This window comes from Aspergillus homomorphus (assembly GCF_003184865.1).
Source record: "Aspergillus homomorphus CBS 101889 unplaced genomic scaffold BO97scaffold_91, whole genome shotgun sequence".
NCBI classification, from domain to species: Eukaryota; Fungi; Ascomycota; class Eurotiomycetes; order Eurotiales; family Aspergillaceae; genus Aspergillus; species Aspergillus homomorphus.
The window spans coordinates 1,005-25,810 of record NW_020291977.1 but is presented as its reverse complement, the minus strand read 5'-3'; the positions used below and the strand labels follow the sequence as shown (position 1 = coordinate 25,810).

The 24,806-nt window shown below is 49.9% G+C and overlaps 9 protein-coding genes across 9 annotated transcripts; 5 read left to right on the top strand and 4 right to left on the bottom strand.

The window, feature by feature from the left end:
• The first annotated feature begins 65 nt into the window (after window positions 1-65).
• On the top strand, window positions 66-1,570 carry BO97DRAFT_285890 (uncharacterized protein). The gene is made up of 2 exons (XM_025691113.1): window positions 66-424; window positions 484-1,570. Exons 1-2 carry the CDS (start codon window positions 297-299, stop codon window positions 1,466-1,468), a joined length of 1,113 nt encoding a protein of 370 aa, XP_025545899.1. The 5' UTR covers window positions 66-296; the 3' UTR covers window positions 1,469-1,570.
• A 758-nt stretch (window positions 1,571-2,328) lies between these two features.
• Window positions 2,329-3,701, top strand: BO97DRAFT_409452 (NADPH:quinone oxidoreductase family protein). The gene is made up of 2 exons (XM_025696067.1): window positions 2,329-2,539; window positions 2,594-3,701. The coding sequence occupies exons 1-2, from the start codon at window positions 2,507-2,509 to the stop codon at window positions 3,596-3,598; spliced, it is 1,038 nt and encodes a 345-aa protein (XP_025545898.1). The 5' UTR covers window positions 2,329-2,506; the 3' UTR covers window positions 3,599-3,701.
• A 1,366-nt stretch (window positions 3,702-5,067) lies between these two features.
• On the top strand, window positions 5,068-7,328 carry BO97DRAFT_438939 (NAD-dependent malic enzyme; the record flags this gene model as incomplete). Its single annotated transcript, XM_025697942.1, has 8 exons — window positions 5,068-5,211; window positions 5,297-5,518; window positions 5,600-5,803; window positions 5,861-5,989; window positions 6,039-6,172; window positions 6,221-6,487; window positions 6,557-6,924; window positions 6,991-7,328. The coding sequence occupies 8 exons, from the start codon at window positions 5,068-5,070 to the stop codon at window positions 7,326-7,328; spliced, it is 1,806 nt and encodes a 601-aa protein (XP_025545897.1).
• Window positions 7,329-7,876: 548 nt separating this feature from the next.
• BO97DRAFT_429953 (uncharacterized protein) lies at window positions 7,877-8,738 on the top strand (the record flags this gene model as incomplete). Its single annotated transcript, XM_025697406.1, has 2 exons — window positions 7,877-8,064; window positions 8,183-8,738. 2 exons carry the CDS (start codon window positions 7,877-7,879, stop codon window positions 8,736-8,738), a joined length of 744 nt encoding a protein of 247 aa, XP_025545896.1.
• Window positions 8,739-9,594: 856 nt separating this feature from the next.
• BO97DRAFT_409450 (putative extracellular serine-rich protein) lies at window positions 9,595-10,898 on the top strand. The gene has a single exon (XM_025696066.1). The coding sequence runs from the start codon at window positions 9,928-9,930 to the stop codon at window positions 10,468-10,470; it is 543 nt and encodes a 180-aa protein (XP_025545895.1). The 5' UTR covers window positions 9,595-9,927; the 3' UTR covers window positions 10,471-10,898.
• A 109-nt stretch (window positions 10,899-11,007) lies between these two features.
• On the bottom strand, window positions 11,008-12,712 carry BO97DRAFT_358082 (putative mRNA processing protein (Mss51); the record flags this gene model as incomplete). The annotated part of the gene is made up of 2 exons (XM_025692237.1): window positions 11,008-11,768; window positions 11,854-12,712. 2 exons carry the CDS (start codon window positions 12,710-12,712, stop codon window positions 11,008-11,010), a joined length of 1,620 nt encoding a protein of 539 aa, XP_025545894.1.
• A 193-nt stretch (window positions 12,713-12,905) lies between these two features.
• Window positions 12,906-18,799, bottom strand: BO97DRAFT_401388 (oxysterol binding protein). The gene is made up of 7 exons (XM_025694337.1): window positions 18,377-18,799; window positions 17,520-18,292; window positions 17,120-17,148; window positions 15,693-16,942; window positions 14,238-15,616; window positions 13,815-14,168; window positions 12,906-13,742 (listed from the first exon to the last, which is right to left on the bottom strand). Exons 1-7 carry the CDS (start codon window positions 18,747-18,749, stop codon window positions 12,972-12,974), a joined length of 4,929 nt encoding a protein of 1,642 aa, XP_025545893.1. The 5' UTR covers window positions 18,750-18,799; the 3' UTR covers window positions 12,906-12,971.
• Window positions 18,800-19,270: 471 nt separating this feature from the next.
• BO97DRAFT_285539 (uncharacterized protein) lies at window positions 19,271-20,060 on the bottom strand. Its single transcript, XM_025691112.1, has 2 exons — window positions 19,406-20,060; window positions 19,271-19,285 (listed from the first exon to the last, which is right to left on the bottom strand). The coding sequence occupies exon 1, from the start codon at window positions 19,898-19,900 to the stop codon at window positions 19,538-19,540; it is 363 nt and encodes a 120-aa protein (XP_025545892.1). The 5' UTR covers window positions 19,901-20,060; the 3' UTR covers window positions 19,271-19,285; window positions 19,406-19,537.
• Window positions 20,061-20,580: 520 nt separating this feature from the next.
• BO97DRAFT_285522 (glycosyltransferase family 2 protein) lies at window positions 20,581-22,114 on the bottom strand. Its single transcript, XM_025691111.1, has 2 exons — window positions 21,895-22,114; window positions 20,581-21,770 (listed from the first exon to the last, which is right to left on the bottom strand). Exons 1-2 carry the CDS (start codon window positions 21,930-21,932, stop codon window positions 20,900-20,902), a joined length of 909 nt encoding a protein of 302 aa, XP_025545891.1. The 5' UTR covers window positions 21,933-22,114; the 3' UTR covers window positions 20,581-20,899.
• Window positions 22,115-24,806: the final 2,692 nt, after the last annotated feature.

The following is a 24,806-nucleotide window of genomic DNA, read 5'->3' as shown; positions in this document are numbered from 1 at the left end:
AACCCGTTTTATTCCCGTAATCGCTCCTGGCAGTCGTTCTTTCTCCGTTGAACCGAGAGCTGACACTTTCTTTTCTCTAATCCCATCTCGTCGATCTCTCGTTGGCTGCCGCTGCTTGATCGAATTAAGTCGGCTTGCCCCAGGTATTTTCCGCTCCAAATACCAGATTTCAATTGCTTGGACCGTTCTTTGCTCTGTTCTAAGAGGGCCCTTCAATTTGCCAAGTCGAGCTCAGTATACTCGTCATCCTTTCAGCGCCTGCCTTCGCCAAAGCGAACGTTGTCTGAAGACAAGAAATGAAGAACTCGATTCCATCCGATGTGTGGGAGAGGAAGAAGGCTCTTATTGCCCAGCTGTACAAGGACGAGGAGTGGCCTTTGAAGCAGGTAATTAAGAAGATTCGTTCTGATGACTTCAATCCAAGGTAAGCTCTGGTCCCTGCGGTACCCGTATAAGAACATCAATCTTGACGTTCGGTTCTAGTGAAACCCAGTTGCGAAGCAGACTGAAGAAATGGCGGGTCACCAAGCCTTCTCGTCAGACACGCAAGAAGTCCAATGATAGCCAACAAGAGGGTTCTGGCGAAGACAGTAGCCGTGAGGACGGCTCTCCCAAGGATCAAGTCTCTCCCAAATCACGCTCGACCCTCCGTTCGGCTGCAACTAGTCTTTCCTTGCATGAGGCAGATTGGTTCATGAACGGGTCTTTTACGCCGCACGACAACCTACCGGTCACAGTCCCTTGGGCTCCTATACTGGCGCAACAATCACCATCAAGCGAATCTAACAAACAACGGGATGCGTCGCATGCTTCAATGATGTTCCCCTCGAGCTCTGCCACCAATACATCGTCTTTGCTAGATGATGTGATGGTTAATCCAACTGCAAGTATGGCTCCCGTCTTCCAGGACCATCCTTGTGGCTTCACTACCGAATCCTGCATGCAAACGCCCGTTTCGACGGCGGCGACGACTGGACCAATTCAATGGTCGATTCCCCAATGGTATTCGATGCCTCTCGAACCCGGCGCCCAATCTCCCCCGATGCCTTACTATACCGCAGCTCCCTTAAGTCCTCCTATCGATCCTGCCATGCATCTGATGTCTCCCCCAGGACCACAGCGGGTATTCGCACCACAAACACCACCCGCAGCCAATATATCAAGTCAGCAGCTCGCTGACTTGCATAACAACGACGGCGCGCAATTATGGAAACGTACCATGTCTGCCCCATATGTCCAGGATACCGCTGGCGGTCACTCGAGAGTGGAACAAAAGGGCATGCCGTCCACATCTCTAGACGGAAAGGCATCACTTTCTTCCAGGACCACGAGCCAACATAATATGGGGTTGATGACCCCACCACCCTCATTCTTCCCTCAGGGGCAGCACCCTGCGATGTGTGCACCTATCTATACCTATCCGGGACCTGAGCCTCTTGTCCATCGACCTCCGAGTATCGACTTCTGAGAAACACAGGTTGTCGCCTATTTTTTCTCATCATCCATGATTATCTTGCTAATGTGTTCTTTTCTTTGCGGCTCATGCATCGGAGTCGTACTTCGTGTGTCTTCGGGCCGCATTCATTTTCCTTCTGTCTTGCTGTCCGTTTTACTCACTTTTTTTTAACCATTTTGTACTGTCTTCTTTTTTCCTTTGTTTGTCTCCCTTGTCTATGTGGTACAGACGAAGAAATGGGCAGCTTGATCGGTTCTTATGTATACAAGGAAGTACGATACCTGGCGTATCGGCTGCTTGTACCGATGCATGGAGTAGGGTGTACCGGTTTTAATGATATCCACTACAGGCCAAAGGAGTTGGGAAGCGCATCTATAAGGGGATTTATTCTTCAATGTGTTTATGGGATGGATGATTATTGCATTAAATGGATCCATAGACTAAGTAGTCTACGGGTGTGCTTCAACCAGAGGCGGGCAGAGGCGGGCTGAGGGGGGGCGGGGGAAGCCCGGGCAGCAAGCAGATCTGCTGCAGCCTTTGACGGCCGGACCGACTACCCACCATTCGCCATTCTGAATGTTTTATTGCAAATGCATGTATGTAGTGTACACAATCTATTTCTTAATCTAGCGATATCAAGTTTAGAAAATTCATTTTTCATTTATACAATATGATCTTGTTTATTTGTAATTTGCGTTGATTCCATCAAAGCCAGATGGTCAGATCAAAGTAGTAAAAAGCATCAGATGCCACGAAAGGGCATGATTCAAGAAGGTGCTGCCGAACATGTCTGTGCGGGGACAATATTATCCGAAGTTGGACCTCGGCACTTCCAGCGCTGGATGGTGTGGGCTTTCCCTTCTCTGTCTGCCCCTTCTCCTCCCCGTCAACCCGTTTGTTGTCAGATAAGCCTAGCGATACGGAACTCACTGATCTGGTTGTTTGATATTGCATCCACTTTCTGTTTGCTATCTTGCCAGTCGCCCTCTGTTGTTCAAACAAGTTCAAACAACCCCAGCAGCATATACCAGTCAACCCTTGACTTCCACGATGCGGGCCATTCAAGTCTCCGAATATGTAATGGTAGATAGATCTGCCGTCAACCACGCGTCCGTTTAACTAATTGGAAACAATCAGGGACCCCTGGATCTCAAAGTTGTTACACTTCCCACTCCTTCGCCGTCCACGACGGACTACCTGATTGAGATTCACTCGGCGGGTACCAATTTCTTTGATTTGCTACAGATTCAAGGCAAATACCAACATCAGCCTCCGTTGCCTTGGATTGGGGGTGCAGAATTCGCGGGCACCGTTCTGGCCATGCCCACTTCTCCTAGAACGCCGCCGCGGTTTGCCGTTGGCGATCGAGTCTTTGGCGCGACGCAGGGTGCCTACGCCACTCATGTTCTTGCCCCTGAACAGACTTTGCTACCTGTCCCAGCTGGCTGGGGCTTCGAGGATGCCGCGGGTCTCTTCGTCACAGCTCCCACATCATACGGGGGTCTCGTCCATCGAGCGAACGTCCAGGCAGGCGAGTGGGTGCTGGTGCATGCGGCCGCAGGTGGTGTTGGTCTGGCCGCCGTGCAGATTGCCAAAGCCAAGGGGGCGACGGTGATTGCGACCGCAGGGACCGAGCGGAAGCGGCAGGTCGCGCGCCAATTCGGCGCGGACCATGTCATTGATTATCGGGATAAGAGCTGGCCAGACCAGGTCAAACAACTGTGCGCGCAATATCGCACGGGAAACGGCAAGGCGGGCGTCGATATCGTCTATGATCCTGTGGGACTGATCGAGGCAAGCCTCAAGTGTGTCGCGTGGAATGCGCGCTTGCTGGTTATTGGGTTTGCAGCGGGGAAGATCGAGAAAGTCGCTCTGAACCGAGTGCTTCTCAAGAATGTCAGTCTGCTTGGATTGCATTGGGGCCAATATGCCCGGTTCGAGAAGGAGACGGTCAAGTCTGTGTGGGCAGGCATCTTCGACCTCGTCGCACAAGGGAAGTTCAAGGGCACTGCCTTCAAAGATGAGAGTTTCGTGGGTTTGGAGAGTGTTCCCCGGGCCTTACAGGCGCTAGGTGGGAGAGAGACCTGGGGAAAGGTTGTGGTGAAAATCGTCGAGGCCGAAACAGGCAAAAGTAAGCTTTGAGCGCGGTGAACAATGAGCCCGTCCGATATCCAGTCACTTTGGACTTACAAACCAACTTACTATACAAGAGCGGAATTGGGCCGTGCATATTTAAACAAACTAGTGAATATCATGTGGTTCGTTATAACAGCTAACTGAAAACGATGCTTAAAGATTATGTAGGTGCGCAAGGAGTCATGCTCTCGTAGGAAGTGTAACACGCAAGCAACATGAACTATGAAGGCCCTTAAGTATTTATTGTAGCAACTGTTCAAGAATATCCAAGAGCTAGCAAGAGCCCCGCCAATCCAGCTCCAGTCGGCCACAGCCACAGGACGTGACATGCGATGACTGTTCTTCGAAAGAGTCCGTGAGAAATGCTCAATCGCTCTGCTCCTGCCCAGAGGCGAAGTATGGCAATCGACCCAGGACAGCTGGATTGGATAGTTGCGAATATAGCTGTGTCAAGCTTCTCCCTCCCTCCCTCGCTTTAGTACCAAAGGCTGCAATCATCACTGGATCGATTTGGGAAGCCTAGACTATCGTGTAGCTTCAAACCTTTCGACAATGAGCAGAGTCGTCATTTGAGCTGCTCATTGACGATTAGGATGAAGCGGGCTCTGCAAATGTAATTCAGTGTAGCGTGTGGCATGGCAGCGTCGGTAGTAAAATGGCGGGATGGTGTGATGACAAAAAAAAACTGCCAGCAGGGGTGATTTTTCGTCTGTTAGGGAATGGCTCGCTTAGCAGCTGAGTCAGCAGCCCATGCGCGAGGCCGGCCGACTCTCAACGGATAAGATAACGTACGACTTGTAACAACTCTTATGTTGAAAACATTCTGACATCAGAAATCATCAATTCCAATCTCAAACCAAGATTTCGACTGCAATCTCGGTTCCACCGACGTAAGAACCATGAAGTAACGGAATGCTCATGGTGATAGATAGAGATTTTCGGCAAAGTACTACTAAATCTCTTTTGGGCTGACCTGATCTGTTGTCGAATGCGGCTGTCCCAATGCTTTGTTTCTCGATACACCTTGGGAGTTGTCCTAATATGGTTCATGCATGGATGATCATTTCAATGATCACCGACAAGCATGCTTGGTCCAGGCCTACGGTAAAGTCTTTACTGATTGGGGATGGGGCCAGGCACTACTTGATCAAGTCCACATTGTGAACCTTCAACTCTACGGAGTGATCAGTGTGACAGACACACTACTACGTCATCGTCATCTCCGCCATCATAACCGTGATTGCGATCCCACCAAAACAAACCATCCTGGTACGGTACATCTGTAGTAGTCATGTACATACGTACACATTTCGGTAGCACTAGTGCTGAGCTAGCCGGTTTCCAAAGGCCAGATTTGGCATCTTGCATCATACGTAATAGTGCCGTCTATATTAAGCCTTCTTGATCACGGCACCACCCAGGGTCAATTGCCATAATAGTCCTAACCTTGAAGTTGATCCCGTCCCTACCCCTCCATGGCCAGGGGACCTCCATTCTTAACATCACAACGTCGCCATCTATCTTTCCAGAATACATCCAGGATGTCTGCATCAGACAAGCCCTCCAAGTTCAGCCACCTGCCCCGCGCTGCCGTGGGCCCCTTGATATGTCCTCACGAGGTATTGCTCACCCTTTAGTAACAGGACCTGCGCAATCGGATCCGGTAGATGAAAATACTGACCTCGGGACTTTGCTACTATGTAGGGACGAGGCCTCTTGGAATCCTGCCAATTCAACAAAGGATCCTCCTTCCCGAAAGAAGAACGTCAAGCATTCAGGCTTACAGGCTTACTACCCCCAAATGTTCAGACATTGGAGGAACAGGTCCAGCGAGCTTATGAGCAGTATAGCAGCCGGGAAAGTGATATCGCGAAAAACACATTTATGGCCAGTATGAAGCAACAGAATGAGGTCCTGTACTACAAGGTAGGATCATAAGCTCAATATCGTGCTAATACATATTACATTGACCCGCTTCAGCAACATCGTTGACTAATTTCAATCCAGCTGTTAGAGACTCATCTCAAGGAAATGCTCAGTATCATATACACGCCAACTGAAGGCGATGCGATACAGAACTATTCCCGCCTATTCAGGAAGCCAGAGGGGTGTTTTTTGAATATCAAAGAACAGGACAGGATCGAAGAATGCCTCGCCAACTTCGAGAGCGACGTTGAAACTGACTACATCGTCGTTAGTGACGGAGAAGAGGTAAGTATATAGGCCGCACAGACATTGACAAAAACGCACGACTAAGAATCCTTGTAGATTCTTGGCATCGGTGACCAAGGTGTAGGCGCCATTTTGATCTCAGTCGCCAAGTTGGCATTGACAACCATCTGTGCGGGAATCCACCCATCGCGACAGCTGCCTGTGGTCTTAGACTGCGGTACCGATGTATGTTGATTCTCAGACATTGCTGAATAGATCCTCACGTTTTCGACAGAATGAGACTTTGCTCAAAGATGACCTGTACCTGGGACTTAGACAACCGCGCGTGAGGGGCAAAGAGTATGACGACTTTGTGGAGAAGTTTGTGACAGTTGCAAAGCAGAAGTTTCCGAAGGCATATATCCATTTGTGAGTGATAACCGTCTTCATCCTAAGCTCGGCTGACACCCTCTTCAGCGAAGACTTTGGTCTCCATAATGCCAAGCGCATCCTTGACAAGTTCCGCTCTCAGATCCCATGTTTCAACGATGATATCCAGGGGACAGGGTGTGTGACATTGGCTGCTTTGATGGCTGCGTTGCATGTCAGCAAGGTCAAGATGGAAGATGTGCGTGTGGTTGTTTACGGGTCCGGATCTGCTGGCACCGGTATTGCCGCGCAGATCGCGGACACGATTGCTACCGAGGCGAGTAAGTCGAGGGAAGAAGCGTCAAAGCAAATATGGTACGTCTTTCCCAGCCCACGACGATGTGATTTGACGCATTGCGGTGCTGAGCCATGAGCGATATCCAGGTGTCTCGATAAGCCCGGGCTTCTTCTTAAATCACTGGGGGATCAATTGACGCCGGCCCAGGTGCCATTCGCAAGGGATGACGATGAATGGTCACCTGAGGAGCCCCGAGATTTGCTGGCCGTGGTGAAAAAGGTGCAACCACATGTGTTGATCGGTACTTCTACTAAACCCAAAGCCTTCACAGAAGAGATTATTCGCGAAATGGCCAGGCACATTGAGATACCAATCGTGTTCCCTCTCAGCAACCCAACACGCCTGCACGAAGCGTGTCCCGAGGATATAAACCGTTGGACGGATGGCAAGGCTTTAATGGCTACGGGTAGTCCGTTTCCGCCAGTTGAACGGAATGGAGGGAAGTACGAGATTGGTAAGGAGGCCGGCCAGTCTAAGTGGATAATCCCCCGCTAATGATTGTTATATCCGTGCTGTGCAGCTGAGTGCAACAACTCTACTTGTTTCCCTGGAATCGGACTTGGAGCGGTCCTCTCACGAACACGCGTCTTGTCAGACAAGATGCTTGTCGCAGCAGTAAAGGCGTTAGCTATGCGGTCCCCGGCGCTCCAGAATCCTAAGAAGCCACTGCTCCCAGACGTTCAGGACGTCCGAGAAATCAGCGTCGACATTGCGAAAGCTATCATCAAAACCGCAGTGGAGGAAGGACACGCAGAGGAGACAGGAATTCCTACGGATGACCAGGAATTAAATGAATGGATCCGGATTCAGATGTGGGAGCCGAAGTACAGGCCGTTGGTGCGACCACACCTGGAGTAAATGCACGCAGGGTAGAATTCTAATATCTCATTTCATCCATGGATTATCCCTTCTTTTTTTTCCTCCGAAGTTATGGTACACTAGACAAAGCTCCTTATGACCTCACCCGCAGTCATTGGGCGGATAAGCGGCTCTCTTTATCCGGAAGACTAAAAATTCTCTTCAATTCATTGATGTGAAGTCATCAACAAAGGAACACCAGGCTTTCTATGGAGCAGACGAGGCTCATACTGAGATAACAATAGTGGCAGTGGCTCATCACCTTTCTGTCACTGAATGAGTAATTAGACTTTCCTTGCCGAGGGCTGCCAAGTGAGACAGACAATCAGAGTCGGACAGTCGGACAGTCGGCCCAAAGGACAGTGGCCAAATGTAATGTCTTCGTCATAAGGTATATCTTTTCTCTGTTGCGTTCTCAACTTTCTCCAGCAGGTTCATCCTTACCATCTTCCACCTTCTCTATCTTCACCCAGAACTAGATCGCAGTTGCCATCATGAAATATTCTCTCTTGACCACACTGGTGGTCCTCCTACAGGTCTCGACCACCATGTCAACGAGACTTCCGCCCTCCGATACTGAGATCAAATTCTCGCCTCGTTATACTGTGGAGATCGCAAAGCGTCGCGGTGGTGGGGGAGGAGGTCGTGCAGGGGGCAGCAGTAGTAGTGGGGGAGGCAGTGGTGGCCGTACGGGTGGCAGCGGAGGGAGCAGCAGTGGCAGCAATTCAAGAACTGGGTGAGTGACGGATTGATTTGTTTGATTGAAAATTAGTTGCTTGTTGCGACATGGCGCGCACGTCTGGTTCTGGTAGTTATTGGTATTGGCTGACTTTTCTGGTCTCGACCGGACATAGCTCATCCGCCAACGTTGGGGGCTCGACTCGCAGTGGTTCAGGGACACGACCTGTCTATGGGGGAGGCAAATATTATGCTGGCGGCGCAACGACTCCTTATACCTCGGGTTCCAGGTCGCGAACGGGCCTAACACCCTACCTGTTACCTGCAACAGGTCTGGCCTTTTTCGGTTTCTGGGCTTACAACGTTTACGCCTACCCGTACCCTCATCATTACTATTATGTGAATCAGACCTCGCACCGCAATGAGTCTATGCCTGTGGTCTGCCTGTGCCAACAGTATTTGGAATGCGGGTGCGACGACAATTCAAATTCAACCTACTATGAGTCACTTTTCAATGGAAGCCAACCAACCAACACAAGCGTCACGCGAGTTGCCAACGTCAATGGCACCGATTCGATCTATATCAACGGCACTTTACCCAATGGGACCACTGTTGCCGACTCCTCTGCCTCATCAACGGCAGCAGCCGGACTGACAACCCAAGTACAGCAAGCCATCGGCCACTGGACTGTCGTTGCGTTGGTAGTGGGCCAGGTGTGGGCTTTGGGATGAAAGTTGAACAATCTAGATTTTACTTCAACTTTCTCTGCCTTTGCTCCTGCAGCTGTTTGAAATGTCCCTTCGATTTTGATTTTCCTTTCTTTCCCCTCTTTCCATTTAGGAGAGTCTTCGTCGAGCTTAGATTTCAGTGTTTACACAGTACCATCTTGACTACGGCAAGGTCTCAATCGAGCCTGGAAACTGGACCGACTCCCCACTACCGTCAGATTGATTAAGGCCAATCAATGCCCATCTTCACTTCGCCCTTGCCCTCAGGGCTTCTTCCCATTCTGGTTTCTCCAACCAACATTTTCTTTCCCGCAGCCGTCAACGTTTCAGATTGAGGGCCTCCCTACTTACTCCAGCCTGTGAAAGGCCTTCTTCGACCTTCTCGTGCCTGAACTGTAATAGTACCTACCAGTGCTCGCTACCCTTGCCGAAACAGCTTCACTCTATCGAATGATGCCCCAAGCCATGTAGTATGGAATCAATTAATTACCTTGGCCCGATACGATTGGCATCATGTAAGGTACGACCTAGGGTCGAATATTTGAGTAAAATGATAGTCAGTCCTTCAGACACCGCCATTGTTCTGCTGGGGTCTAGTGTCCTCGCAGCACCCAGCTGTTCCACAACGAAGCCCGCCCTACTTATCTACGGTACTTCCTGTCCTAAGAATTCATGCACTTGAGTCGAGTCTCACAATGTGACTGGGCAAATCTGGACCCAGACAGCCCAAAGCCAAGCCAATGAGTAGGTTACCGCAGCCAGCCTTCAGCCGTCAGCTGCCAGGTGTGCTTCTAGTCTACCCTTACTAGCGAGCGCGCCCCCCTTTTCCTCTTGTTCTGACACTTCCTGCTCTTTCCTTGTTTGTTCGTTCCTCCCTTCTTCAGCTTCTTTGATTTATACCTGTACAGCAGTGCTGTCGTTCCTTCGGTGCGTTTTGAATCAAATTCCTTTCGTTCACAAGAGCAGTCACTCCTTTGCTGCTCCATTCCTTCTTTAAGCCGCGTCTTGTTCCATTCGCTTGAATTGTTATACTAAACCAACCATCTGGACACTTTCGAGAGGTCCTCAACTCCTTCACCTTTGCTCGGCATTATCCTCTACGCTCTACACTATCGGCAAGACGTTTACTTAGAATCAGCTGGTCTCATTCCCGTTACTCAAATATTCCATAACCGAAACTCAAAAAAGAAATATGCAACTTGCGAACACTCTTCTGGTTGCCTGCGTGGCCTTCTCACCATTTGCTACCGCGGCGGTGCAGGCTATACCCAATACTGCTGCTGTCACAACCTCGAGCGCTGCCAATCTCGAAGTCTTCTCCTCCACCACGCCAACCCTGGCTCCCACGTCGGCTACTTCGTCCCCGCTCATTCCGAGCAGCAGCAGCGCCGACGTGGCTGCCATCACCAGCTCGGAAATTCACTTATCAAGTTCGTCGAATCTTCCCACCCACACGCCATCTTTCAGTCGACACATCTCCAGCTCCGCTATCGCCAGCTCCTTGCGGGCTAGTTCTTCTGGAGCTGCCAGCTCTTCCTTTTCCAGGTCCTACATTACCAAGGCCACAGCTCTTCCCACCACAGGCACCTCTACCAATAAGGAATCCGAGTCTCGGTCCTCTACCTCTGCCGATGCCGCTGAAGCGACCGAGACCAGTGCTGCGGTTCCAGCCTTCAAGCTTCCAGGTGGTTTTGCTGTTGGTATCTTCGCTGCCGTTGGTCTTGCCATGCTGTGAAACCCTTGGGCCTACAGCCTTTTCTAGGGATATCACATTCGGTTTACTGTGCCTGTCTAAAGTGATTTGAGTGCATACTAGACCCCTCTAGTTTTGCGTGCGGCGTATTGGCTATCAAGGCGAGAGCGTAGGGCTGTGTGGCCGTTCCGTCTATTAGTGGGCCTCTCACTGCACTGTGACAGAGCTCGGAAGATTGGATGAGAAGGAACAAGCGATCGGATATTTGTAGAATTAAGTTGGAACCCAGCATTAGGATCACGTTTGCTAAACTATGGCCAAGCGGAAACTTACCTTCGATGGAGTTATGCCTAGCTTCTGAACCCTGCCTTGCGATTCCATTGATAGAGTCAGAATCTCACCAAGTAGGTAATCAGGACGGGAAAGAGGCAGTTTTATATTGACATTCCGTACATGATACAAGCTATGGTATCTTGTTCCAGATTCCATGCTATCTATGCACGAACAAGTAGGAGATAGTTGTCATATTGTACATCTGCAGGTGCTGGGATAATCGGCGTTAGGCCACCGAGAACTTGTCTAATTGTTACGGAACGTTGCCTCGTATCTGTTTGTCAAGATCCAGTCAGCACAGAAAGACGGCAGGAACTGAACAGGTAGGTCTGCGAACTGGACTACGTACCTCTTTCCTCTGAATGCCCAGACACCCCAGTTGCCACATGAAACATCATGAGGGTCCAGGTCATTGAGATCCCAGCGTAGGCTGCGGAAGATATTTTCCCCTGGTTCAAGTAGGATGTCAAATTCACCGGCACATTTTTCATTCACCCAATTGATATCTCGTTCCATATCCCACTGCGTGTAGCCCGTACTGATGATGGGCACCTTAGTCTCTAGTAGCTGCGGGAGCGTTTCTTCCCACTCATGGGAGCTCGCCGGGTGACCAAGACCGGGGTGGAACAACATGATGCAGTCCAGGTATGGATCGAAAGGTTGAAAATAATTGGCTTTGTACATTGTGTGGAAGTAGTCGACGTAAGTTGTGATTTTAAATTGACCGCCAAGTCGATCCTCAACGACCCCACCAAATGGGTTTCCAGGAGTTCGCTCTGGCAGCGGAAATTCCGCGTCTCGATTTGTCATGCTTTCTGGTCCGATAAAAATCAGATGGATCAGAGAGCGCGGAAAAATATAGCTGAGCTGCAACCAAACGTCTCGTGGCAAAGAAGACTCAGCCCGTGCACCAAGAATGAAAATGCGGACTGGTGGTGCTTTGAGACGTAGTCCCCGAATATCCACTCCCTCTCCGGTCTTGGGAGGATGTAAGGTGTATCGCAGCGCTGCAATGCCCAGTTAGCTTGCCGATAATAAGGGGATGAGGTGTGAGGCGGGGAAGTGAAGAGAACAATGGTCGTGGGGACTTACCACTAACGCTTTTGAGCCCTTCCACCGTAAGCCTGCCCCCTTTACGTACATTGTAAGGACTCAGCTCATGCAGGACACTCGCAAGTGTAAGTGGATAGGTAAGCATCCGAGTCACTTGGCGCATGCTCCGGTCATCGTTGATCGCCTCAAACTCTCGAGTATAAAGGAAGGTGTCCCAGTTCGTCATGTTTATAACGAAATTGTCATCTTGAAGACCTGGGTAGGTAAACTCGGGAAAAAAGCGTCCAGAATGCAGATCATGGTCATCCTCGTTGATCTGCTGAATAGTCTCACAGACCTCCAAGTGTGCTTCAAAATCGTCCATCCAGTGCCCCTCCGAGCAATAAATCGGCACCCCACAGTCTGGACATTCAAAGTGAGAGTGCGCGGGCGGCAGACATGAGGTCTGCTGGGTTTTGCGCGTCTCTGAGTCGTGAGGTGAGACAGGCAGCCGAGTCTGTTGGTGGCTTGGATGTGGACAGAAGGCATTCTGCTTAATAGAAGCAGCACGCTGTCTGATGGCCGCTACTGGCGATTTTGAGAACGAATGGAAGAGGTTGTTCGGTTTCAATAAGACGCGAGGATCCGGAGAGGTATTTGACGTGGAGGACAGCGCCTTGTGCACAACCGGTCCAAGTCTCCGCGTCCCAATAGACGGTGTCAAGATTGCTCGTTTGGACGGAGCTTGGGGCAGGTCATGCGGACGAAGAGAGCCATTGCTGGGACCGCTCAGGCTTCGCACAGAGGCAGGATTGAGCAGGCTATATCCTCTTCGAGGCAAGACATACTGTGGCAAGCGCACCGCAGCCCGTCGACGGAGTACCTGCAGGCAGCGACCACAGGTGTACTCGCCAGTCATTTCAGGTTGGTGCGGAGCTCTTGAAGATAATACGTGGGGGCTGTTGGGTGTCAAGTTTGCGGGAGTGACCAGGGAAGACGTAGCATGGCGCGGAGCTTGCTGGGTTGCCAAGCGGTTATCACGTGACTTACATGGTTTATCCCATTGGAGCTTGTTGTATGGTTCAGTTAGTCTGTCGTCAATTAAGTCAAGCATTCATTCTCTGACCACGGTAAATGTAAGGAACACCGAGCACTGTACATACACATTACTTTTCTCCCTAAAAAATATCTTCGCATACACTCCAATCGCGGGTTTCACGGCACTTCCAATAATTACCATTGTGTGCCCAGTACTCCTCCCCAGTGATCGGACATTGGGCCCGTGTGAACCATTTGGGCTGATATTCATCGCCATTGGTCTCGCGCTCTCGGCGCTTGGCTCGTTGCTTTTCTTCCACCCGGTGCTTCTCACTAGCCGCCAAATCATACTCACCTTCTTCCATCGCACGCTGGTCAGGTCTAAGCCGTGTATCTGTGGGAGGAAGGTACTCCCTCAAACGTTCCGGCAGAGCGTTGAGAGTGATAACGAACGGTGTCAGGTTGAAGGGAATCCCGCTTGGGCGAGCATGACACTGCCAGACCAATAGCGTCTTAGCTGACTCTGGATCCTGACCAGAGACCGTTGCTTCAAACCCGGGGGTATGGCGTGCATAGATCTTGTCATTCCACCGGCCCCCAAGGCTCCATTTTGGGGTTCCATCCCGGTCTACCACTTTTCCGGACACCTGGTAGGCCGATGACGCCTTCCATCCCCTGGGTTTGAAATCTAGGTAGCAAACCTCACCAGTTGTCCAATTCTTGATCTCCATTAATCCGTAATTGTCAACAGTTGGGTTTCCAGTAATGATACCAATCACAGACGATGTGACCTTCTTCCAGGTATACAACTCCTCCTCTCCGGAAGTCGGGCGTAATCGAAGGAACCATGTTCCTAAGAGATTGATGTCGAAAGATTTCCCATAAAATTTTGATTTGAGAGCAGACTCGCCCTATGTAGAAGCCTAGTCAGTAAAGTGAAGGCACAAGCGCGACGTTGAAGAATTCTGAGAACGAGAACCCACATAATAATCCCACTTAGTCGACTCGGCCCAGGCGGCACCAATCGGCGGATGGTGGCTAACCTGCTCGACAAAGAACCGATAGCCCTTGTCCGGCCGGACATATTCAAATGTCTCGCCCAAGAGGGGGTTGAAAGGCTTCGCCACACGGCCGATGGTCGAAGCATATTCGCTTGCAGCATACGCAGCAACATATAGGAGTCGCTCCATGGAGTCGGGCCGGTCAGCGGCAATGTCTAAAAGGTCCGCATATTCTAAATCTTCAGCGACGCGTTGAAGCAATGAGGTAGGCTCATTGAAAGAGACTGGAAGGGTCATCTTTGTCATGTCCTTGCCGATCATAGACTTTAAAATACCCTATTATTATTGTAAATGCCCGTGATTATCCAAACTCCGCTTGCAGTCAGTCCTAGGGCAGTTACTTACCCAAAGTGAGATCTTAGGCCTATTATCATAGTCCATCCTCAGTCGTTCTCTGACAGACCCTTCGTATCCCTTGAATGAGGGTAGAATTTCCGTCCGCTTGATGGTTCGGAGCTTGTTACCCACTTCTGGATACTCCTCCCCTTCACCATCTGCTTGTACAGAGGTCAGATCCTCTACCTCAATCTCCCCGGAGTCAATCGCATCAAAAAACTCATCCTCCTCATCGGACGCTGAGTCACAGAGGTTACTGATTTGGGATAAAGCTGACTTTTTACGGTTGAGGGGTCGCCCTAGATCCTTTTGATCAAGACGTGAGAACCCGTCAACCACATCGGGTGAGTCGGCCTCGATAATTGCGTCGTCAAATTCATCTCTTGTGATTTGCGCACGAGACTGGACCATGCCAACGCCATGGCCGGTAGTTGTGGACTCTAAAGCTTCTTTGAGAGCTCTTTTAGTGCGTCTGCGTTTCTCCTCGGACTCACCCATCCGCGACTGCAGCTCTTCATGTTCCTGTGCGATCCTCGCCATGCTTTCTTCCCACATCTTCCGTAAATACGCCTCTCGGCTGAGTCTATACTGCCAATAAGCATCGCGATCCCGCGAGATCTTCAGAAGATTTTGCACCAAGCCCTGTAAGCTACCCACGGCCGCTCCATAAGCTACCAGGGCCTGCTCGATGGCGGGATCCGATAGAGGGGTACTCGGGTTCCTCGACTTTTCTGCCTGTAGTGAGGCCGCAACGGTGGCAAGGATTTCTAGCTGGAGCTTGGTTGACTGTGCGGTGATGTTCAATGCATCTTTATCAGTCGCTGGCATATCGCGGCTGGACGCATAGTCTCCATCATCATCATCTCCATCAATGTCGGGCGCCGTTGTTATATGACTGGTGATACGGTGCACCTCATTCTGTGGGGCAGTATGATCGAATGAGCTGTACAACGATCCCTCCTCGTCTTCAGGAGCACTCTCTAGCGTTGTACGGGACGCATAGGTGCTAAGTCGGGTACCACTACTGCTCGGAATTGCAGTGGATGGCGGAGCCAGGTTCTTTCCGCTCGATTTAACGGTAGGATGACCCGGTGAGTCTGAGATGCTGTCAGGCGATCGGCCTTCAGTCTGGCCAATTTTCGCTTGACGTAGCACTTCAGCATTCCTTGTCTGGCGCTTCTCTTCTGCTCTTGCTTCATCCTTGGCCCATTGAATGGCGTTATTGAGCGTCCAGAACCAGCGTTTAGCCTCAACGACATGGTTCGCCTTGAGGTGGTATTTAACTGATGACTTGCCATGGATTTCGAAACGCGTCTTATCCTGTGAATCCATGTTAAGCCTAGCGATCTTCATGTTGATCGCGCCTCGGCAAGCTGAACCCGCGTCATCTACCAGTGCCGACCAAAAGACATCAAGTCAGCGAGTGCGGTATAATTGCCACTGGTGCGACTCAGCAATGCTTACCTTGATGTTTATAGTAACTCAAAACCCCGTCCTCCAATACAAACCACCGTAGCTTATAGCCACTAGTGTAATTTGTCCATTTTTTTAGATAACCTCTCATCTCACGAGCTTCTTTGCCAGCGAGAGGTGCTTCGGCTGCACCCGCCCGGCCAGACATACCTGGGGCCGTTGCGCTAGTGCCTAGGATGGCCTTTTCCTGTATACCTCGTTGGGCTATAACAGCCGCCGGAGACTTTTTGACGATCGCCCGAGTCTTATCATCCTTGGTGACATCTTGTGGGAGTTTTCCCTTCTTGTCTCGACGAAATGGGTCGGCACCATGCATCAGAAGGATTTGTATCAGCTTCGTATCTTTTTTCCTTGCTCCCTCGTGTAGCAACGTTCCCCCAGAGTGGACGGTAGCAGGATCTGTGACTAGATCCAGGCTATTGACGTCCATGGCACCCTCAACCCGAGGCTCTTCCAATACCTTCTCTAGTTTCGCATATTCACCTTGAGAGACTAGTGCCTGGATCTCTTGTGTTTTACCATCAATAAACAGTGATCGCGCTAGCTGAAGCTGCTGGAATATCTCTGGGGTTCGTGCAACGTCAAGGGCGGTTTGACCGCCGTAGTTGACGATTGAATCGTTCAGCGAAGGCCAATTCAGTAGCTCACGAACCACAGGGGCTCTTCCCAACTGAGCGGCAAGGTGGAGTGGAGTGTTACCATCTCGATCCTGTGCATTCACATCCAGGTTTTCGCCCGTGGACAAGACATACTCCACGACTTGTGGCTCCGCGCACTGGATGGCTAGGTGTAAAATCGTCGTACCCGAAAGACTAGTCGCCCCATGAGGCTCCTTGGTCTCTTTTATCGCTTTAGAGATTGCGGTAGTGTCGCCACTCCGCAGGATTTCAAAAAGGCGGAAAGTACGCACCGACTGTTCCAGGGACATGCTGCTGCTTTCTGCGTGAGACAGGAAGGGAAGTTTCTCGATATTGTCACCGTCTCGAAGGGAGCTTATTGATTCTCGCGGAGGTTCAGCAGCCATTGGTGACAGCAGGTTCGTCTCCTGCCGTGATTTACGGTGGCTAGAGCTTCGCGTGGCTGATATACTTGGGAAGGAGGACGGGCTGGTGCCGACCGGAGAGGAGGGGGTAGAGTCAGGTGGATGATCGTTTTCGCGAGCGGCACTACCCTCACGACCTTCTCGCGACTTATCTCGGTGCAGAATCGCCAGCGCCAGAGAACTGCGGGAACGTTTGTGCCTAAAGGATCTCGATGGCATTCAAAGTTAGTACGTAGGGGGCCCAATCTGCGGGGTCCTTCTGAGTGAATTCCGAGCCCCTGGCTACGTGGACGAGACAAGCCAGCCATGCAGTGTCGGGTACATGGAAATCGACCGTGAGCCTTAGAGGGAGGGACACAACTCAAGAATCACTCACCCTTCACCACTATCCGTCATCTCTCTCGTCTGCTCGCCACGCAAACGATCAGTTTCCAAGCTGGACTTCCCGATCACAGAAAACAAGGCACCAATGAAGTGAAGATTGGGATTATCGGCTTGTGAAATGAGGGAAGGGCAAAGGGCGAAGGTGATGAAGGAAAAGGAGGTTAGAGGTTGGAAGTTGTTAAAATGAGAAGCGGGGTCTGGGGAAAGGCGGCCGGTGTTGTTGGGGGGAACTTCCGACAGTTGAGTGTATACAAAAGGAGAATCCACGGTTACTGGCCCGGGGAGGCGTGGCGCCTATCGTACATGGGGTACAGTGCATACATAAACCAAGACTCTTGACTGTTATAACTATTATATGTACAGCCGGAGCTTCATCTAGTCTCCCCGCTCACCATCATGATAACGCTACCCAGTTGTCGCCGAAGGTCTTCCTTATCAACATCATGTGTATCTTCCACCTCGCCCCACATATCCGTCTGCCACTTGACTTCCAAACTGGACGCTTCTGCTGCCTCTTCAATTCCAAACCTTTTCTGTCTGGGCTGTTGTAAGCGACGGAAATTCTCGCTCCACTCAGCAACCAATCGGACAGCTATCAGAAGACTCTTGGCTGCGAGTATGCCTCTCTCAAGCGCAGCTAGATCAAACGCATGCAAATTAATGACCCATTGTCGAATAATGTCCTTAGTGGCCTGTGGCTGGGATAATGGCAAGATGCTGTTAGCATCTAAGATGGGTTGAAGATCGACTCCGGGCCAAACCCTGGTACTCAAAAAGGCAATGGTATCATTGGCGACCCTCATCTGAGCCTCTCGAAGAGTTTCAATTTTGCTACCATTCTCATCGACTTCTCCAGGAGAGTCAACGGGCTCGGGCACCCAACATAGCAGAGTGTCGGTGTCTAAGTAACGCATCGCAGTTTTCACAATTTGATCCCTTGCGGAGGAAGTGCCCGCCTCATCCTCTCGAGCAATGTCCGCTGCCCGCGCCGTCAGAGAAGTCAACGGGATGAAATGATTTTTCAGGGCTTGCTGCGCGGTAGTCATCACATCCCACTCCAAAGCAATAGCATGCGCCAGATAGGGTTTCGTCGACGGTATGGCCAAGACATCTTTGGCTGGCGTTCTTATGGGCCGGGTGTCCAGCAAGATTTCGTAATCGCCTTCTATTCATATTCCAAAGCACAAAGAGAAAACAAGTCAATCCGAGCTCCAATATATAACGGCCGCAGCAGATTATGAAGATTTACCTGACTTTTTCCTAACACTGACGTCCTTCCAAAAGCGCTTCTTGAGTCCTGTAGGGGATTTTGCTGGTCGCGCAGTTGTCTCGCTTTCAGTTACACCCTCCGATCGCAACTCAACGCGTGTACGAAAGGAAGGCGCAGGTGATGGAGCCTCGGGGGGAGGGCCGTGGGTAGTAATTGGGTGGGCTACAGCGGCCATCATGGAGGAAGTTTTAAGGAAACGCGCAATAGCTGCACTATGCCGAGCAGCGAAGGTCGAAACTGCCGGGCGAGGCAATGTCGCATAGAGACGAGATAATTGCGGCATCGCCAAACAAGACCAGTGTGTTGGTCCTCGTTGTAGTGGAGTAACAAGGGAGAAAGAAGAAGGGCGCATGAGCTGCTTTTGAGGTGAGTGTCAGGCAGGTCAGAATTCCCACCCTTAGCGTGGAGCGGAGATGGAGTTTGGTCGGAACGCCACGGCCGCCACAGAAGATGAAGTAAAGCTTTATTTGCCCTATTCTGTCATCAGTTGGTAAATGCCCCATCCGGGTCCGTCCTCTCAACTTCAATTATATACGAGTATGTATTAACTCATTCAATCAAATCAATTCCCTTGCAGGCAGTGAGGCATTGTATCACTATAGTGATAAACGTACTTATTTGCCAGCTCACAAAAGCCTAGTTACCCGGGGCAATATTGCCCCACTAGCCCAGTGTATAATGAGCGACAACAATGGACGTTCCTTATTGCAGAATTACTGGAGATGACTATGAATTGTAACCCTAGTAGGAAATCTGCTCTATGATAATACATCATCTCTGGCCAGGGATAGAGCTACATAAACATATTATTAGCTATTAATGTTAAAACTGCTGCATGATGTCCATTACGCGTAGACAAAAATGCAGAACGGGCAAAGAGCAAAGATCCTGGCTCGTTGTTAGCTGCTGAGGATGGTTGGCGGGATTGTTGCACAGACAAAAGCCCGAGTCAGGTCTTGAAAACGAGATGCAAAAAGCGAGGGCTATATCCAAGCAGAACGAACTCACACTCTTGTAATATACATCAAGGGTATATGACTGCCTTTGAGTCAGGGCGAGGAGACTATCGAGCTCGGCTAGATCCGAGCAAAACTCAGTAAGAATGCTGAGATTCGAGACCTCACGGGCGCCAGACTATAGTTAATAGCGTGTCTTCATCCAGACTAAATAGACCATCGGGGTCGAGCGGGAGTAGGGAACATGAATGAACAACAGTAGGATACATTGGCTGGAGAAAATAATCCCAATTTGCTGGAAACTTGGTTGGCGTGATGTAAAATGAAATCTCTCGAGTCCGGTGTCATAATAGCGTCTCATCGTTAACACGAGTCGGAGCATCCGGTGGATATTGATGGAAGTGGTGTCTAGATTATTGCTGGTTCTCCCGACCAGAGTAGAAATTATGGACATATCATATTGGTAATAAGACCGAACCAGCGACAACCTCGCAAACGAGGAAAGCGTAGCAGGGAAATTGAATAGTCTGGCACTATCCTTATGCATGTGGGCACTAGCCGGTATTATTGCGTGATAAATTTCGGGTAATATGGTCGTTTCATGCGATCGACATCCGTTCGTTTCTTCATACGCTCAGCGTCGTAGTCATCGGCACCATCTCTACTACCCCAAGCAGTCTGTACAAGAAACCATGGATCAGCTAACAAATCTTGAGAATGATAGAAAGCAAGGAGGATTGGCGCAAGTCATGCGGCAGGAGAAAAGTGAACTAAAGGGGCGAGTATGAACGGAGGGCCGGGCTTATTTGCTCCAAGGATTGAATGGTAGAGGCGAAAAGTTCGAGCGGCAAGAACAGCTCGTAATTCCCTAGACAGGGAAGTCCGTCCAGGATGGATGAACACGAATACAGAAATTTATGCGTAAGATGAGAGGGGGAACATGCAAGGCGGGAGAGACTGGGCGAATGCAAAGCGAGCCATCTCCGCTTCCATAGAAGTCAAAGACTCGAGGAGCAAGTGACTGGGAAATGAAACTTACCACATTGAGAGTAAGCACAGCATATATTTTGATCCCGCCGTGGAAATAACCAAAGAGTATTGAAACTGGCAAAAGAACAAAATCCACGGGGTGGCGGATGTAGTGCCCCAAAAGCTTGATGAATTTGCTGATAAGCATCCAAGCCCCGAGTATTTGCATAGCCAACATATGAGCATCGTCTTCCCAATTTACAGTGGCTTTGTGGCATAACAAGAGAAGCAGCAAGTCACCCAATAGTGCTGGGGGCGAAAGTGTCGTCAGATGAACAGCGTATGCACTCCAAGGTTGGCGGCTACAAAAGAATCAGCATGCACAACTCAAGAATGAGGCCAACACCATTTGGATAATTTCATCTGTGTGAAGGTGCCACTCAGGGTGCTTTACTTCGCTTTGTCCCGTACCGGGACAGAGAGATATACACACCCCAGGAACGACTTGTTGAGAATCAGGAAACAAGGAGAGCCAGATGGTGAATTGACTCGAGTATGTATCGACAAGGGAAACTTACTACCAAACGTGTTTCTCATGAAACATGCTTGTAAGGTTGCTCCGCCAATTGCTTCGAGACCAGCGTGCGCATTGTTTCAGGAACTTCGGGTTGTTTTCCAGTGTGGTCAAGACTTCTGCTTCAGGATGGTATTGCATATATGTCTCCCAGCCATGAGAGACCATCCAGCGAGTAATGAAGTTATCGTCATCGGCATTCAATTGATATTTGCCAAACCACCATTCCTCGTTTGTAAAAGCATATGTGAACCCTTCATCTTGAAGGATCCTAGTTTTATAAGCGACTGTGCGCCCGGACATGCAAGGTAATCCTCCGTCAATGTGCGTGGTGGCCGCGCAGTCAAAGTTTCGTCGCTCAAGATATAGGGCTCCAAGATATCCCCAGATTCGCTGGGACATGGTAGGCGCAACAGCACGTCGCAGCCGTTGGCAAGTGACCACGCCGCCGAATCGTTCATCCTTCTCGAAGGGTGCCAAGATCCAAGGAAGCACCGTGCGTGGCCAGCTCACGTCGTCATCTGCAAAGACTGTAATTGCCGTCTGTACCTCTGGGATCGCCCGCGTCATCTGGCGGCGTTTGTTGGGGTGCGTCACTGTGAACAGGCGGATCTTGGACTTTGAAGCGGGCATCAAGCTCAGCATTTGTTCTGCCTTCTTCCTATTCGCCTCAATGGTCACCAGCAGGAGTTCAAACGGATGATTCTCGAGTATCGTCCTTATTGTCTCCACGAGTTCGTCACCGCAGCCCTCTAATGTCGGAAGTATTACCGTCACATCCTGGGCAGTGAGTTTCGGGTTTTCGGGAAGAGGAATGGGCTTGAAAGTCCAGAAAGAAACCAGGTTCACCACTAGACGGAAATAGCGGTAGAGACTGCATAACAGCGCCTTTATTAGCACATGCATTTGGCTTGCCCTATGATCGGTACAATGTGGGGAGCAGGGACAAGGGGGGGGGAGGGGTCCAAGAAATAGCATGATGCATGCATGTCACTTACAAAAGAGCGATAAATGCTCGCATAAATGGAAATTCCATAACGATTGCAATGTGGTTATCGATCGCAGATGATGCGCTATGCCTTCTAATGATCCTCAAAGGGCTTGGTTCGAGTATTCCCTCGAAATGCAATAGATTCGCGCAGACTTCACGGTCCGCGCAGGCTGTAAAATATCACCGAGGAGAGGAATGTCGGTGACCAGGATGGTGATGAACACTTACTCCCCAAAAGATAACAGACGAACTAAGGATCAAGGAGGAAAAAGAGAATGCAATGGTTAAAAGCCTCCTGTGGGAACAGCAACAAAAAGTGTCCACATATGGCGAAGGGGGGGGGGGAAAGGTGGTGAAAGGAGGCGGGATGCCAGAGTGATGATGGAAGCCAACCCAAGCAGAGTAACGAATGTCTGATATAGAAAGAATTTCACCCTTTCTAGAGCGCTCTGCGGAGAGAAAGAAGTTGGGGCAAAACTGCCAGTTCAATTGGCTTCCCACGGAGAGTGAAAGTCAACTACTTATGGGGAGGGAAGCAGTATTCAAGACTTTTTATTGTTGCAGATGGAGACTCCTGCGCGGAATGGCAAAGAAGGCACATGGTCAAGGCCGGCATCCAGACAATAGATTGAACCAATCCGCAATGAGAAATATAAATAAGTCACTTATGGGCTCCAGTTCCTTTGTCATTTTGAGTGTCATGCAGGTGTATTTTTGCCTCATGCGTCAGAGACCCTGGATCTAGATGGACTGATGGAGGATAGCGAGGGTGGAGAAGGGATTGGCGGCGGCCCATGCATGTACCGGTAGCTACAGACTACTACAGTGCAGCAGTAGGGTAGTCTAGTGCTAGCGACATGGCCCAGAGAGTGGGGACTGGTAATATTGCTGGTGGTGGGTGGTGGGTGGTGGGTGGTGGATTTACTCCCTCAGTAAGATGACGAGGCCGACGTCGAAGCTAGCCACTAGTTCTATCTACTAGGGGGGAGGAGGGGGGAGCATTGGCAGTCGTACTTTACCGGGAGGGTAGGGAGGGGGGTGTGAGAATGGGAGGGACGAGCGAGGAGAACGGAGGCCATGCTAGTAGACTAACTAGCATTCACAATCATTATGAATAAATACCTCCAAATTGCTTAAAAAAATGCTGTGGAGAAGAAAATAGGAAGTGAAAGCACATCCCTGCCTGAAATTGTCAAGGACGTGCTGAACAAACCTGTGACTAAGGATTGAGTAGGTAGGTCGGTACGTAGGTCAATACTGGCTACTGTGATAGAGACATTGCAGTCAAGATTTTTGTTCTTGCCTCTCGGACATTTGTCGTCTCGGAGCGGAGGTCCAAGCTTACATCCACCGTGGACACATGTCTCTTTCGAGATCCATGCAGTAGCAATATTTTTGACTCGAGACTATAGATTTCTGTGCCTCTATCTACCAGAATGAGGTCATTCTCCATGGGCCAGAATATTTCTCTCTTGGGCCATGCGGATTTTGAAGGAGGAGGTGGCTCTCCGACCAATTCAGATAGGCAAGAGACGCCGACCAGCCGACAGCCTAAAACAACCAGGTAAACAGTAAGTAAGCCGGGTGGAGGCGACCAGTGTTTGTTTGTCGGTTGGGTGATCAGCCAACCGAACAAGGAATCACGACTAAAGTACGGAGTACAACTGTACCTAATATGGAGGTAGTTGCTAAAGTAGGCCTGAATACAGTGCAAACGTGCGGTAGTAGCCTGAAAGTACCTGTGGAAAATTGAGCGCAGCATCGGCTCGATCCTCCTGTGCTTCTTCTCACAAAGTGGTTCTTCATGTCGCTCCAAATCTGTTGATTTATCAATAATCGCTATTTGCAGGTCATTTAGGTTGAGAGATAAAGGCTCACAAAATACAAAACGCTGTCCTCCTTATTCAATCTTCGCTACGCTAGTGACTACGCAAGCGTAGGACGCGAGCACAATGGCTGTGATTGAAGTAGATTAGGATTGCTCGCTTGATACTTCTTCAGCGGGGAAGGGAAATCAAGAACATGTTTCCTTGCTATAGTTCCCACCGGGTGTCCAGAGACACTGGACTTCTAATCCTATCGAGGTACATCATGGTGCATCCAAGCTAAAGACATATCTACAAAGTTATTTACAGTACACAACTAGGATAAATCGTAGCTGGTTGGCTTCCAGTGGCTGCGATCGGAAATATTGCTAAAACAGAATGAGGCTAATGAGGGGAAGAGGGCGGGAAGAACGCAGCCCAGGGAAGCCGGCAGGAAAACAGAAAAGGAATGCAATAGCCCTCCGTTCACGTGCTACTCCGACCCATCCATCCTTTGTTGAATCAGCTGTATACGCATGACAGGTAAGGTATTAGGTATTATTGTTACCCTGCCTGTTACGGCATTCAGGGTTGCTAGTCTTTGCAACCGATTTACAAAGGCGCGAACACGGAGTCTATTCCTATATTCCAGAATAGCCTCGCAAACAAAGAGAGCACTTGTCATGAAATGAATCTCCTCCAAGAGATTGAGACCTGCGTCATTTTTTTTGCCTCGGTATCATGTCACTTCGGAGTGGTAATGGATTGATATGTTGTGTGATATCGGATAACTAGTAAACAATCCAGTTAATCAGGTATTCAGTTAAATATAAGTAGTTTCTTGATAATTAGTTGAGTAACTAGGTAACTAACTACCTGGGCGTCTGAGTAATCACGGCGTGGTTGATCGGATCGTGCTAAGAGAAAAGGAATGAGTCCTGGAATGTATGCGATTTGACAACTGAACTCAACTAGCTCGGAATGGCAACAGTAGGACAGCTCCCCGGCTCCCGGGCCTGATGAATCAAATCAGGTTCTTTTTATCTACGGAGTACAATCTGTATGACAGGCAACTTGAGAGTATGGAAGATATCATTTAACGAGTTACGGGTTT

Coding starts and splice junctions, on each gene's coding strand:
- BO97DRAFT_409450 (XM_025696066.1), top strand. CDS start 9,928: ATGCAACTTGCGAACACTCTTCTGGTTGCCTGCGTGGCCTTCTCACCA.
- BO97DRAFT_401388 (XM_025694337.1), bottom strand. CDS start 18,749: ATGCGCCCTTCTTCTTTCTCCCTTGTTACTCCACTACAACGAGGACCA. Junction 17,149..17,519: donor TGGGTAGCGTTATCATGATG/GTGAGCGGGGAG, acceptor CGTGGCGAGCAG/ACGAGAGAGATGACGGATAG. Junction 15,617..15,692: donor GAGTTACTATAAACATCAAG/GTAAGCATTGCT, acceptor CGGCACTGGTAG/ATGACGCGGGTTCAGCTTGC.
- BO97DRAFT_409452 (XM_025696067.1), top strand. CDS start 2,507: ATGCGGGCCATTCAAGTCTCCGAATATGTAATG. Junction 2,540..2,593: donor AAGTCTCCGAATATGTAATG/GTAGATAGATCT, acceptor GGAAACAATCAG/GGACCCCTGGATCTCAAAGT.
- BO97DRAFT_285539 (XM_025691112.1), bottom strand. CDS start 19,900: ATGCATAAGGATAGTGCCAGACTATTCAATTTCCCTGCTACGCTTTCC.
- BO97DRAFT_285890 (XM_025691113.1), top strand. CDS start 297: ATGAAGAACTCGATTCCATCCGATGTGTGGGAGAGGAAGAAGGCTCTT. Junction 425..483: donor TCTGATGACTTCAATCCAAG/GTAAGCTCTGGT, acceptor GTTCGGTTCTAG/TGAAACCCAGTTGCGAAGCA.
- BO97DRAFT_285522 (XM_025691111.1), bottom strand. CDS start 21,932: ATGGAATTTCCATTTATGCGAGCATTTATCGCTCTTTT. Junction 21,771..21,894: donor CGAGCATTTATCGCTCTTTT/GTAAGTGACATG, acceptor GCTGTTATGCAG/TCTCTACCGCTATTTCCGTC.